General features: G+C 40.5%; 1 protein-coding gene across 4 annotated transcripts in view; it reads left to right on the plus strand.

Moving 5' to 3' along the window:
- gse1b (Gse1 coiled-coil protein b) overlaps positions 1–15,113 on the plus strand; it is a 240,704-nt gene that overhangs the window by 215,478 nt on the left and 10,113 nt on the right. For all 4 annotated transcript variants that reach the window (XM_079620097.1, XM_079620096.1, XM_079620099.1 and 1 more), the window contains exons 5-10: positions 7,635–7,801; positions 9,711–9,908; positions 11,818–11,997; positions 12,517–12,845; positions 13,333–13,666; positions 13,987–14,597. In XM_079620097.1, the coding sequence (XP_079476223.1) occupies positions 7,635–7,801; positions 9,711–9,908; positions 11,818–11,997; positions 12,517–12,845; positions 13,333–13,666; positions 13,987–14,597 (1,819 nt within the window). The remainder of the gene's footprint in view (positions 1–7,634; positions 7,802–9,710; positions 9,909–11,817; positions 11,998–12,516; positions 12,846–13,332; positions 13,667–13,986; positions 14,598–15,113) is intronic.

The raw sequence follows: 15,113 nt of genomic DNA on the forward strand, positions 1-15,113 counted from the left end.
ATAAAATAATTAATAATTTGATTACATTTATATAGCGCTTTTCTGGGTACTCAAAGCGCTTTACATAGAACAGCGGAATCTCCTTAACCACCACCAATGTGCGGCATCCAGCTGGATGATGCGACGGCATCCATATTGTGCCAGAACGCTCAACACACACCAGCTTACTGGTGGAGAGGAGACAGAGTGATGAAGCCAATCAGTATATGGGGATGATTAGGAGGCCATGATGGACTGGGGCCAATGGGCAAATTTGGCCAGGATGCCTGTGTTAAACCCCTACTCTTTCGAATGACATCCTGGGATTTTTAATCACCACAGAGAGTCAGGACCTCGGTTTAACATCTCATCCGAAGAGCGGTGCTCTTTGACAGTATATAGTGTTCCCATCACTTGTACTGGGGCGTTAGGACCCACACAGACCACAAGAATAACACCCCCTGCTGGCCTCACTAACACCTACCAGCAACAACCTGATTTTTCCAGGAATTTTACCAAGCTCAACCCTGCTTAGTTTCAGTAGGTAACCAGTCTTGGACTACAGGGTGATATGGCTGCAATACGGCATTTAAGGTCATGCAATACTGTGAATATACTCCACTGTCTGTCATGCCAAACAGCATCCTTTAATCGTGACTATACTAACAAAAGTGATTTATTTCTTAAATGAACACCCTGCAGTTTCCCAGCATAGGAGAGAGATCAAATGGAAGATGTTTACAGAATTTGACAGCCCCAAAGATCTCTGTCTGTTTGATTTATACCATTATATCAAATGAGAGGCGCAGAAATGTCCTCCAGACTCTGTTAATGGTGCTTTATGGATTTTAATAACCTCTGTACACCGCAGTTAAATGTCATTAGCCTCGACACACATAAAGAAAAAGCAATGTGGTTAATGGTGAGGTCTTTGCGTTCTCCAGCAGCCTGTTCTTTGCTCAATAAATGTATCAGGGTGGGAAAAGTTAGTGGTCCATCTCAAGTTATCCTATTTAATATGTGCTCACGAGAGTGTTAAGAGGGGAAGTGCATGTGTTGTGTCTGCAGAGTTATTGTGTAGCCACTAGATGGCAATGAAGGAAGGTAAAGGAGAAGAGTAGTAAAGAGGAGAGAAAATACACACTCGGGTCTGTGCTTGCTTCTCTATTTTATTACAAGACGTACAAACATCACATTTGGCGACGAGGATGTCGATTACAGTTCCTTTACTGGCTCCATTCCTGCCATGCCCTGGCGAGCCTTCACTTACTTTTACCGTATTGGTCAAAATGTTTGAAAATTACCTACTTGTAATCGATGCTACTGGTGACGCATGGCCGGAGGAAAGAAAGCGAGCTCTTCTGCTACATGCTTTGGGCACAGAAGGACAAAGACTGTTTTATACCTTACCAGACACGGACAATACTTATACTATGGCTGTCGTTGCACTGAAAAAGTATTTAGCTCCTGCAGTTAATGTTGTCGCCGAGAGGCACAAATTTAGGCAAAGGACACAGCGGACTGATGAAACTATTAATCAGTTCCTGGCTGTTTTTACGGGAGCTTTCGGTTGCATGTGATTTCGGAGAAATGGAAGATGAACAAATGTTACGCGACCAGCTCGTGGAGCGAGCAGCTAATTCACGCATTCAGGACAGACTTTTGCTTGAACCCAACCTCACGCTAAATAAAGCTGTCTCAATAGCAGTGCAAATGGAGACCGCATTTAGGAACTCCGAGATACTTTCAGATACTTCACAAGTACGGGCCAAACAGAGTCACCGATGTGTAAAACAAAGGGACAGAAAGACAATATCTTCCCCATCGTCAGATCTGTTAGCTGCCAACGCGAAACAGCGACGTTCGTGTTACCGTTGCGAATCCAACAACCATATGGCTAACAAACCTTCATGTCCAGCGATCAAAGCAGTATGCAATTAATGTGGAAAAATTGGGCACTTTGCGAAAGTTTGCCGATCATCACAGAAACAGGTGCGCAAGATTGTTATACCAGAGCTCACTGTATTATACATGAATGATCCTAAGATGGTGACAGACAAAATGATCTGTTCAGTGCAAATTAAAACAACTGATGGACAACTGTCAACCAGTGGAGTTAATTGTGGACACGGGCTCATCCGTATCCATACTGCCCGAGAGCATTTACCGTAAACATTTTGCTTCATGCACCCTCAATCCAGCAACAGTAAAATGAGTTTCTTATTCCAATGAGATTATTCCAGTACTGGGCTGTTTCTCTACAGACGTCTTCCATGATGGTAGGACAGCAGCGGCAACATTCTACATAGTAAAGTCAGGCTCACCTTTGCTGGGAATCGATCTGCTAAAAAGCACTTCACTGCCGTATTGAAGGCGATATTGTGATTACAAATGAGAATTCTGAAATGCTGCCAGTGCATACTGTAGGATGCACAAGTGGATTCATACACAAAGTGAAAGTGAAAGAAGGTTTCATTTCTGTTCAGCAAAAATAGCGAAGACTGCCATTGTCAGTCAGGCAAGCAGTTTCAGATGAACTGAAAAAGCTGTTGGAGCATGACATAATTGAACGGGTGGATGCATCTCCATGGGTCTCCCCAATTGTTGTGACAAAAAAAGGAGGTGGAATTCGCATGTACATTGATTTAAGGGAGCCTAATAAGGCTATAGTTGTAGATAGCCACCCCTTGCCCAATATAGAGGAACTGTTGGCAGAACTGCGTGGGGCGACAAGTGTTCTCAACCATAGACCTGGCCTCAGCATATCACCAGGTTCCATTGCACCCTGAAAGTTGAGATTTAATGGCATTTATTAACCAGGACGGACTGTTCCGTTATAAACGTATCCCTTATGGGCTGGCTTCAGCCGTGCCTGCTTTCCAGAAGATAATGACGGTCATACTGCACGGATTGCCAGGTGTTCAAGCCTACTTGGATGACCTAATTGTTTACGGCGACACAGAGGACATCCATGACACTCGCTGAAAAGCCGTACTTCACTGTCTGAACAAGGCTGGTCTGAAGCTAAATATGCAGAAATGTAAATTTACGCTGCAAACCTTGACATTTTTGGGGCACACGATTTCTAAAGAAGGATTACATCCAGACCCTGATAATGTAGCTGCTGTCGTGCATGCACCTGCTCCCCATGACACAGTTTTGAGAACCTCCACTGACATGAACTTTCTCTGGACTGATAAGGCTGATCAAAGTTTTGCCACCCTGAAGACACTCCTATCAAAGGGCCCCATTCTAGCTCTATTCGATGCCCGATTGCCAACTTATGTAAGTACGGATGCTTCTGATTACGGTGTGGGAGGAGTCCTGGCATTTGCCTCCCGAACTCTTTCGTCAGCTGAAAGGTTTGTGTGTGGAGTATTGAAAAATGGAGACATTTTAATTTGAATGCCAATAACACAAATCACAGTGTCATAAATATACCGTCACTGCACTAAGTATATGTCACTGCCTAGTAGTTCCATTGTCTCTGTGTACAAGACTTGTTAATTTAGCTCACGAAGGACACCAAGGCATTGTACGGACAAAACAAAGACTTTGCGAGCTCTACTGGTGGGCGAAAATGGGCAGAAGTGTAGAAACTCTGATTGCCTCATGTTTGACATGTCAGCTGAACGACAAAACGGTCAAGCCTGCCCTGCACCTCTCATACCTGTGGAACTACCTAACAGTCCATGGGAAAAGGTAGCCATCGATATTGTGGGACCATTAGGTCATGGTTAGGTCAGCCGGAACTGGGAACACTTCCCTTAAATCCTGATGTACTCGTTACATCATAAGAAGAATGGCATCTACGCTAATTTAGGTGTCTTTGTTTATCCCGATGTTTTCCCGCAGCCTGCCGGATCCAGGCCATATCCAGATCTGACGAAGGACCTTTGCCTGGACCCGATGACAACGCAGTGCTGAAGTGCCAACTAGCCTCTCCCTATGGAGGATCCCTTTACCACTCTACAGATAAAGCATTTTGGAAATTTCGCGTATCTCCCCCGTAGAGATAAAATAAAATAAAATTCTGTATCAAATTTATAGGCAGGACAAGTAGTTTAAGGCTTGGTTTGTAGAGAATTACAAACATGCGCACATACATTCAAACGCACATAACTATAGAATTAATTATTGATGCGCACGTGAGCTCCATCAGTGTTTATCACAGGTTCGCGTTTAAAGTCTGTGTAGAGAGAACAGTGTCGTCTTAGCAGCCCCTAATTTAATAACAAATTATCTTTTCGACGGAAGTGAATCAATCAAAACTAACTTTAGCTGGAAAATAACATTATTCAAGAACCGCTATAAAGCCTTAAATTGTAAAGCAGCTTTGAAACAATCTACATTGTTAAAAGCGCTATATAAATGAAGATGACTTGACTTGACTTGACCATTTGAGTCTGCTACATGGGATTGTCGCTACTCCATAACACTGGTAGACTACTACAGTAAGTGGCCATAAGTAGCTTTTGCATCACAAGTGACAACGGATGTCATAATAACCTTCCTGGACACCATCTTCAGTAGAGAAGGTAATACACACTGCTTAGTGTCTGATAATGGTCCACAACTAACATCTACTGCTTTTGCTGACTTTCTGAAGGAATGTAACATTCAGCATATGTACATTCAGCGTATATTATCCAAAGGCCAACGGGGCAGTAGAACGATTTAATAGAGTGTTGAAACAATGCATCCAGTCTGCAATTCAGGAAAAGATTTGCGGGCGACGCAACATGCTACCACAGGGGCTACACCTTTCGAACTCCTGCGTGGTCGCAAGATGCGTACACAATTGGATGTCCTGCCTTTCAGCACGGAAGTGAAGACATATTCTGAGATCAAATACACTGTGACACGTAAACAGCAGAAATGTAAAGACTACTGACAAAAAGAGAGGAGCTAAGGTGCCCAAATTCAAGTACTTAATACGCACCCAGTACTTCAAAAAGTACTGGGTGCGTATTAGGAAACCAGAGCATGTTCACAAAGGCTCAACAAGGTACGCTTCTCCATGTTTGGTGATAAGGAGAGTTGGTCCAAATATACCTTCCTGTTGGAAGATGGGAAGAAATGGAATGCGTCTTGTCTCATTGGAGTTCCAAATGAGGTGTCGATAAGTTCGGGAAAAACACCAGAAGAGAAAGCAAGCTTACAGTCTCATGCACATGTAAGGAACAGCAAACGACTCCCAGAAGAAGTGAAGAGTTTTTAAACAACCAGTTTGGTTGAAGGACTTTGTGTTAGAGAAATAAATAGATACAGTGGTGCTGAAATAGTTCAAGATTCAAATAGTCAATTGTTGTTTTGGTTGTTTACTTGGATTAGTTTAAACGTTATTAAGGCACTCCTCAAAGAAAGTACCAGGAGTTAATACACCATTCGTTTGCTAACACAACTGGTTTTATATAGCCTAAAGAGGTAAATTGTTTCTTTAAGTATTTCTTTAATTCTGTATTACTTACAATGTTTGGAATAGAGGTGTTATGTTGTAATGTTCTGAGATAGTACCCTAACCAAAATGCTTCAAAGAAAAGGGGAAATGTTGTGTCTGCAGTGTTATTGTGTAGCCACTAGATGGCAGAGGGAGGGAGGTAAAGGAGAAGAGTAGTAAAGAGGAGAGAATATACACACTCGTGTCTGTGCTTGCTTCTTTATTTTATTACAAGACGTACAAACATCACAGCATGGTTTGAGGTTGCTTTGTTTCACTGTTTGCTAAGTGAAGTATGTTATAACAACAACAGGTGAGGAAGAAAGGAAGTCACAACATTAGAGGTGTTTCATTTTTGCTGTCGCATCCTGCAGTTAATTGTCCTCTAAATTGGGCTTTACTGTAGCTCTGACAAGCTAAAAGGAGTTTAACAGTGTGGTTCTGGGTGTGAAAATCCCAATCATTTTCTCATTAGAGGAATGTATAATATAACCATATAGACCTTTAAAGACAGACATACCTTGAGCTATGATGATTATTAGGCAGTGGTATATGGTTTGTCGAGTAACTTCAAATTCTTACTTAAAAAAAAAGTGTAATAGCCAAATTACTGGTGAAGAACTACTGTACTGTACCCATAATTCTAAAGAGAGATCAACCAATCAGAAAAGTTACTCACGAAGCACTATGATAAGTCTCCCTATACTCTCAACAGTTTGGAGTGTTTTGCAATAAATGTAAAGTAGATTGTTAATTATTATCATCAATGACTGTAAGTCAATATTTTTGTATATTTTACTGTTCATTTGCTATGCTTCTTTCGTCTTTACATTTTTTAGCAATATTGAGATTTAACCTGAAGCTGAGTGAGTCTCTTTTTTTAAAGAGCGAAGGAAATGAATGGGGAAATACTTTTGGAACCCAGACCATGTTGTTCCTAATTGAGAGGATACTCTGCTGACTCATTGTGTTTAACTTCTTGTGTCTTATAGGCTTGCTGCAATAGTCACTGTTACCGGTGTTCAGCCGCAACATCGGTTACATCACTTGCCCACCGTGGCACCCCCATCGTCGCTTAGATTTTTTTATAGTAATAAAAATCATTTAGTTCAGTTAGAGAACAGACACTACAATTAAACGAACAGAACAGGCGAACAAGAGTTGTAGCACAGGTCAGCAGCAGGAGTCACTTTTTCCTCATTTAGCCTCACTCTTGACTGGCGAGACAATGGAGGAAGATTTGGTTTCAAAGCGAAATGTTAAAGTGCCTATTTAAGTGAGTTTGGCATTGTACTGTTTTGTCGTTGTGTTTTTCATTAAGAATAATAATGAACTCACCAGTCAAGCAATTGCCGGACCCGAATTGGCGCTAACTGGGGTTCATAGGGGACTTGACTTATTTGTTAGGATTAATTGATGACATTTTTGTGGACAGAAGTTTGCAGCATTTCACCAATATTCCAACAATATACAATCTTGATGATTTGACATGTTAAAATATTGAGGGTTTAAACATTTGAAAGTTAATTATTAATTATTAATAAATATGTATTTTGTAGCTTGTAGTGTTTGGTTCTTGCAAAGACCGGAGTGACCCCCTGTGTGAACAACTTTAAAAGTAAATCTATCCATTGTCTCAACAGTAACAATATGAGACCTTTTCGTGTAAAATAAAATGTAATGTCACAGTTCAAATTGCAAACACAATATGTGACACAAAAATCACAATATAATTTGTTGGCCAAGTTTTGCAGTCTGAGGGCAATTATATATAAAGAATTTAAAAACAAAAATAATCAAAATAAAATGTTTACCAGAAAAACTAATGTGTTCAATTATTGAAATATTAACTTAGCCTTCAGGGAGTACTTCAAGTAAATATTATCTGAGTTCGGCTGGCAAAAAAAGTTTGGGGCTGGAGTATGTGGAGTATAAATGCCTCTAGAGCACCATCTGCAGTGCTTTGTGCCGGAGTGAACACGTCAAGCATAAACAAGGCTTTACACACTGTTGAAAGTTTTAGGCACATCTGAAAAATGCTGTTGATTATGGGGTTTGCTTGGGGTTAGGCAGCATGTGTGTGTGTCATTCAGTGTGTGGGGATGTTCATTTGAAGGCAGGCTCCTTTTTTCAGGACTCGATTCGGTTCTCATTGTGTTAAAGAAGTTGTATTTGCACACTTATCTCACAAAGCGCTTCTCTCTTATATTTTTAGGCCGAGTCAGGTCCCCGTGGACACAGCCGGGACAGGTTAAGTTCAGAGTCTTCTTCTACTCAAGAGAAGGGGGGTCCCACTGTTTCTGCCCACCTAATTGGAAACCCTTACGCATTTGGCTTGACGCCCGCATCTGTGATGCAGGACTCACGCTTTCAGCCCCTTAAGTGAGTATTACTGACCTTCTTTCCCAAGAGTGCTACTATACTATCATTTTAATTCTCGTCTAAAAAAAGCTAAGTGAAATGCGCTTCAGTTAAATTTTAATTTTGGTAAAGATAATTATAGTTTTATATTTTGAGTAATAATATTTATAATAATAATAAGACATCTGTTGAAACATTTTAGGAAGATATTATATATGAAGTACAGTGGTTTAAAAAAAGTGTCTGTTCAATTAAGTCACACTTTGAAATTTATGAATGGCATTGCATTAGATGATAAAACATACAATCAAGACAAATAGCATGATCACACAAAAATAAGCTTTAAAATGCTTTGAAATAAGTCATAGTCTTTTGTGGTTTGGTACGCACACTAAGCCATATCACAATTTGGATTTTAGTTCAAGTTACAGATACTTTGCCAAATCAATAGTGCAAAATACAATGTGAGAGATCTTTATGTTATATGATAAATTGAAAAAATATTTTCAGTTCATTATGAAACTGGCAGGACAGATTAAATGCGGGCCGCCACAGTATAGGTAATTAATGGTAAACTGAACACTGGTTAATTATTAATAAAAATACAGCTGTTGATTGTTTGTTCATATTATTTAGCTCAGGTCCGTTAAATAATATGAACAAGTACAACTTTCCATTTTAATAATGTATTTAGTAAATGTTGAAATTAATACTAACTAAGATTAATATTTTCTTTGGAAGTATTTTTCATTGTTAGTTAATGTAAACTAATTAGTTAACTAATGTTAACAAATGAAACCTTATTGGAAAGTGATACCTTTCCACTTTGTTACAGTCATTTTAAAGCTAAAATTCACAAGATGTGTGGAGAGGCCGTAAAGCATCCCATCTAGTGATGTCCCAGTACCAACAATTTTATTTCCGTTTCAATACCCAAAAAATTTCCCAGTTCTCTGTACTAATTTCGATACCATAGAATTTAACTATTTGAAAATAAAAATATGAAATGCTATTAATAATTATAATAAGTTAATAATACATTAGATTCACATGTGCTGAACCACGAAAACATTAGCCTTTAAATATTGTTCAATTAAAGGTAGGGTAGGTCAGAATTGTCTAAAAAAACGTTTATTCAAATTTTTTAAAACTGTCTTTATATACCAATACATAATTAAAATGCAAGTACTCTGAAATAGAGAGTATAAAAAAACTGAGTGACTCTAGTGTATTTAATCTTCAATAAACACAGCTCATTAATTCCATTCACTCCCACCTAAAAACGGGTGCGCGACAGTCGCGCACGTGGGCAGAGCCAGTAATAGCGGCGGTAGTCATGGCGACGGAGAGTGACAGTCGCGCAAGCCAATCACTTGTTTCGTCCCGGTAGGAATTAATGAGCTGTGTTTTTTGAAGATTAAATACACTATAGTCACTCAATTTTTATACTCTCTTTTTCAAAGTACTTACATTTTAATTATGTATTGGTATATAAAGACAGTTTAAAAAAATTTGAAAAAAAGTTCTTTAGACAATTCGTACCTACCCAACCTTTAAGTTAGCACTGCATTAAAAAAATCTAATGAAAAGTTATAAACTGAAAAACAAAGAAACACATTACAGGTAAGAGAACAGACGCGCATTTAATTGCAGTTGCCACTCCCGAAACTTTGCAGTGAGTACGTGGCAGAATAGAAACCTTTGAAAGCAGCTGCCTATAAGTGGGTACCGGATTGACCCGGTACTATTGGTACTGCAGAAAGGCTGGTATCGTTGCATTTTTTAAATGAAAGTATCATCTTGGTACCAAAGTATAATTACTTTTGACATCACTTTTCCCATCCTACTTCAGGCACAACTCGTGAAAGCATATCCTTCATTTTTTATTGGCTCTATTGCTTTAAATGATCTTCTTCTGTTTCACTGACAGTCTGCCCCGTCAGATGTCACATGCTGTGCCCCCGACCAGTGTTCCTGAGGAATATCTGAGGGGGTTTCGTCCTTACGCCACAGCCGAGGAGTTACGCATGCCCTCGTTACCACTGGGGCTTGATCCTGCCACTGCTGCAGCTGCTGCTGCCTATTACCATCCTGGATATCTGCACCACCCCTCCTTCTCACACTACAGGTACTCAATCATGCAACAACTAACACATTTAAACCCCTAGAGACATTAGCTGAGACTTGAGAATGAAACGAAACAAAAGAAGTGATGATTCTCTCATCTTTCAGATAGGGATGGGTGGTATGACGATATATATCGTGGCGACGATATAAAGTTTCTATCGTTAGAGATTTTGCTATATCGCTTATATTGCGGTATGTAAATATATCCCTGTAGCAGATGCAAAACTTGAGTTAAGCGCAATAAGCTGTGAAAAACAAACTCAATGCGGTGCTCGTTCTGACACCCCTGAAGCGCGCACAGAGAGACGCCTCTCAGACAGCATGCCATCCCAAATTCTGTTTTCTTTTGTGGCTTATTGCGCTTAAATTATCAAATACAACGTCAATTATGTCAAAATGCCTATTGTGTAGAGTATTCACATAAACAGAGTTGGTTATGTCTTAAAGGTACAATATGTACGAATTTTGTAATAAAATTTTACTTGCACAGTGTGATATATTTCCTGCAGTTGTGTACTTACAATATCCCAAAAGTTCCCAAAGATTTTTAATTTCAGAGAAATTTCAATTTTAAATAATCCATTTTTAATTTTCCGTCCCGGAATCCCTGTTCACTTGTCGCCTGTCATAGTAACCATGGCGACAGACGTGGACAACTGCGTAGTGCGTAATCTAGCTGCCCGCTGTTGTTGTTTCGTTCAAACATTATGGACCATGGCAAGCAAACTTTGGGAAAAAAGGAGAACTAAAATTTACTGTGCCAGTATATTTGGTCTTAAAGTAACAGCATATATATATATACCTAATATTAGTTGCTATCTGTCATTAATGTTAATGAAACAACAAAAGACAAAGAGAAAATCACTCACTGCTCTTGAAGAATCAATTTATATTTTATTCATACAGAGAATGACTATGCAGTGTTTTTTTTTTTTTTTTTTTGCTTACATGAATATGAATGGCGATTAATACTGTTCCACTCAAAAGAACAGAGGAAAACTAGTTGCACCTATCGGAATTACAAAAATAAAGCATATTTTGCAAACACAAAATGAGGTTTCTCAATAGGTTCTTTAAATAAAAGGTCTAACATATTAGGAATCCTTTCAGCTGTGTTGCTTTGTGTCATGTGTAGGCAATTGAGTAGACTAACACTGTCTAGAGCGAACGCAAGCGTCTCACTTATAATAAACCATTTCAGCATATCTGCACTTTTATAGACATGACACACCACAACTAGTTGAGACTGTTTACACTGGACAAATCAAAGTAAACATTATAAACTGGTACATTTTTCTTTCTGCTGTATGCTATTGAAGCGTCCATTGTATCATGTTGCATCACAATGCCCTGTTTGATTAAACATGTTCATGCCCTGTTTAATCTTTGAAGGTCTAAATGCAGATAATTTTGGCTTGCACTTTTATAACCGAAGCTGAATGTCCCATGTAATGCATCAGTCATGGTCCCACACCGGGGTAAACACACTTGGGCTCTGCCTGCTGGAGTAGCCTCGCCCCCAAACTGAGGGGACAGCTCTCAATGTTTTGAATGTGCATGAAAGGCTCAATGTTTACTCTTTTGGGAAAGATAAACCTATACTAATAGTAGTCAATGAACATTAAACTGGGTTAATTGAAAAAATAAAATAAAAAAGATCTTACATACTTCACCTTTAAAGAGCTTGAGCATTTAAATGGCAGATCAGATAACTTCAGCATGCTCTTATAAAAAACAAAACATCATCAGTTGTTAAGAACGCTAATATAGTTGCTGGTCAGGATGCACACAGACAAAAACAGTATGGTTCACATTTTTTAGAGCAGTCAATCTATGAATGGCTTATTTATAGGTCACTAATCATCTGCTTTTTTAACAGTTTGCGTAAAGTATATCTTTGTCTTTCTTAGAATGGATGATCCGTTCTGTCTGTCAGCGCTGAGGTCGCCGTTCTATCAACTGCCTACAGGGGGAGGTCTACCTCCTCTTCACCCATCTGCAGTACACATGCACCTGCCAGGGGTGCGCTACCCTGGAGACCTAAGCCACCCCTCACTGTCTAGCCTACAGTCTGAGCGCTTGCAAGAGAGGTATGCAACAACACCTTGATTATATGTCAACATTAATAACGGATTATATGAATGTATTATTACCTGATACATCACTATACCATACAATATTGTACCACAGTCATTTTTTTGTGATGGTTATGGCCATACGTTCATGTAAAAGAGTCCCTGTGTATACGACTGTGCAGCGTTTTACAGCATTATATTCTTCTTGCAGATGTTATTTTGTATACAAAATAATATATATTAATAATGATACTGAATAATATAATTTAAGTAGCGCTCTGACTGCAACAAATAGTTAAAGATATTGCCGCTTTAAATATCATTAATGCAGGTTAGCTTTTTTATTTATAGCTTTTAGTGTAAATTAAAAAAGGGACTGTGGTTCATCTACGGTAGTTTAAATTTATTAGTAGCTTGGACAAACTTCAGAAGTAGCTTCACCAACACTTCAGGACATTCACAAACAAAAACCCATATTTCCCATATGTTTCTGTAGTTTGAGCTCATCTGTATGTGTGTGGTGTGTCTCCACAGACTTCAGATGGAGGACGAGCTGCGACAGAGAGAGAGAGAGCGAGAGAGAGAGCGAGGGAAAGAGCGAGAACGCGAGGCCGAGCGAGAAAAAGAGCGCGAGCGAGAGAGGGAGAGAGAGAAGGAGCTGGAGCGTGAGAGAGACAGAGAGCGAGAACGAGAGCGAGAGAGGGAAAAAGAGAGAGAGCGTGAGAGAGAGATGGAGCGGCAGAAGGAGAGGGCGGCACGAGAGAAGGCTGTGGAGAGCCACTATCTGGCTGAGCTTCATGGGCTGAGAGGCCCTCCAGACGACAGGGCCAAACCTGCAGACAGAATCACTACCAACAGACCTGGTATGAATATTGATTCACATGTTCTGAACCACAAAAAGAATATGAATGCTTAGGTGAATGCTTGATGGTCTGAAATATTTAGGAGTGGAACGTGACCTGGACATGTTTTTGTAAGATTCACTCCACTGGTCCCGCTCCATTTAAGTGTATTTTATAAGTTGCGATGTAATGGAAGTTCCATTAACAGATCTTTTTGTTCCGTATACAAACACCAGAGTGAAATGTATTATGTATTAATTAAAGTTATTGTTTGGATTGAAGCCGATCTGAATGCTCGTATTTTCAGTCGATTGAATGAAAGGGCCGGATTTAAGCTGACTAAATGATTGGAGAAGTCCGTCATAAAATGTATGCATGGATGAATCGTTAACAATAAGATTAATAAGATTCATTTAGAAAATGGATAGTTTGCATTATATAATCTTTGTCTCACTCTTGTGAGCCATCCTTCTATGCAGCTAAACATTATGCCTATTATTCCCCCCAGATAAAACCAAAGAGCCCATCCTTACAACCCCTAAACCCATCCAGCCTGGACTCCACCACTCTCTAAACTCCACCCACCACCCTGTGCCCAGCCTCGTCTCCGCCCATGGCATGTACCTGGGCCCTGGGGGGGCGGGACCTGCCAGTCTGACAGCGGCCACCATGATGCTGCGCAATAATGAGGAAGAGCGCTGGTTGGCGCGGCAACGGAAGCTACGACAAGAGAAAGAGGACAGGCAGTACCAGGTGTCAGAATTCCGTCAGCAGGTCCTAGACCAGCACCTGGACCTGGGCAGACAGGGAGAAATTCCAGACCTGCATATAGAGGGACACAGGTAGGGGCGTCACTGGAGGTGGAGGAGTCTACAATATACTAGAGTCTAGATTGTTTGTTTGGGGTGTCAGAGTAATGGTTAAAAATTGGCATAAATCCAGTTGCCTTCAATGAGCAGCTCAGATTTTCACATCTTATACAGTGTACGAAAGACTGATACAAGTTCTGCTGTGTGTTAGTTCAGTTTGGGTTGCAAAACCTTGGGACAGTAATGTGGCTTTAGTTTCGTAGCATTGCAGGGGTCATAGCTAACAGAGATTGGAAAATTTGTATGTGTGTGTTTGTGTGACAGTGATACTTACAGATTATTTCCTCTTTTAGACCTGTACCAAACCATCACGAGCCCAACAGCAGAGATCGTGACCGAGACAGAGACACCCATCCTCTCCTGGGAGCTCCACCCCCTCTTATCTCCCCAAAACACCAGCACAAAGACCAGGCCCCCCCACCACCAACCACGCTCTGGAACCCTGCGTCGCTCATCGAGACGACCTGCGACTCTAGACGCACCTTGCACGACCCCCCGAGTCTGAGTCACTACGATATCAGTCGGCTTCCCTTACCCCACTCCAAACACGAGCGGAATTACAACTCTGAAAAGCTGGAAGAGGGATCTCGGAAAAAGGACAGTCTGGATAAATATCCCCCCATCCGGCCCAGTGGGTTCTCTGAGCCGAGCACTTTCTTGGCAGAGCTGGAAAAATCCACCCAGAGCTTTCTGAACCAGCAGAGGGCACCGCTGAGTCTTTCAGGGCCGTACGGAGAGCTGAGCACAGGCCTGAAGTCCAACGGGTCTTTTAAGAGCCTCCAGGGGCATTCACGCCTCGCACCGGATGCCATGTTAGTGTATGATGAGTTCCTGCAGCAGCACAGACGAGCGGTCAGCAAACTAGACCTGGAGGAGAGAAGACGCAGAGAAGCCAGAGAGAAAGGTAGTGGAAACAGAGAAACTGAAAATGCTGTTCACACAGCCCAGAAAAATTATAATTACCACAAATTATTGGTCGTGGTTTACCAATATTGTTTCTATAGAGCATCTATAGAGCAGGACAGCCAACTGCAGGTATTATGCTGATGAGTAATATATTTTAGTGTAAGCAAATGAGATGTAAAAAACTGACTACTGACAAGGCATGGTACATTTTCAGTAGCTTAAAGCTACAATATTTTTGGATAGCAAACACTTCTATTAATTGCATGATGATGAACCAATAAAAACAATCTTAAAATGGCCATATATCTGCAGATTAAGCCCAAGGTGCACATCAAATATCAAACATCACAATCAAAATATTGATCGTGTGAAATGCGCATGACGTAATGGCGCCTTCAATACAGCAGACACTGGACAAGGATGAAACTTTCTAGTGCCACTCGTGGTACATGTTATTAAATGAGGTATACTTTGAAAGGCTACGTGTTTGGCACTAAGCATACGTGTCAAAAAG

This window comes from Phoxinus phoxinus (genome assembly GCF_949152265.1).
Source record: "Phoxinus phoxinus genome assembly, chromosome: 8".
Taxonomy (NCBI): domain Eukaryota; kingdom Metazoa; phylum Chordata; class Actinopteri; order Cypriniformes; family Leuciscidae; genus Phoxinus; species Phoxinus phoxinus.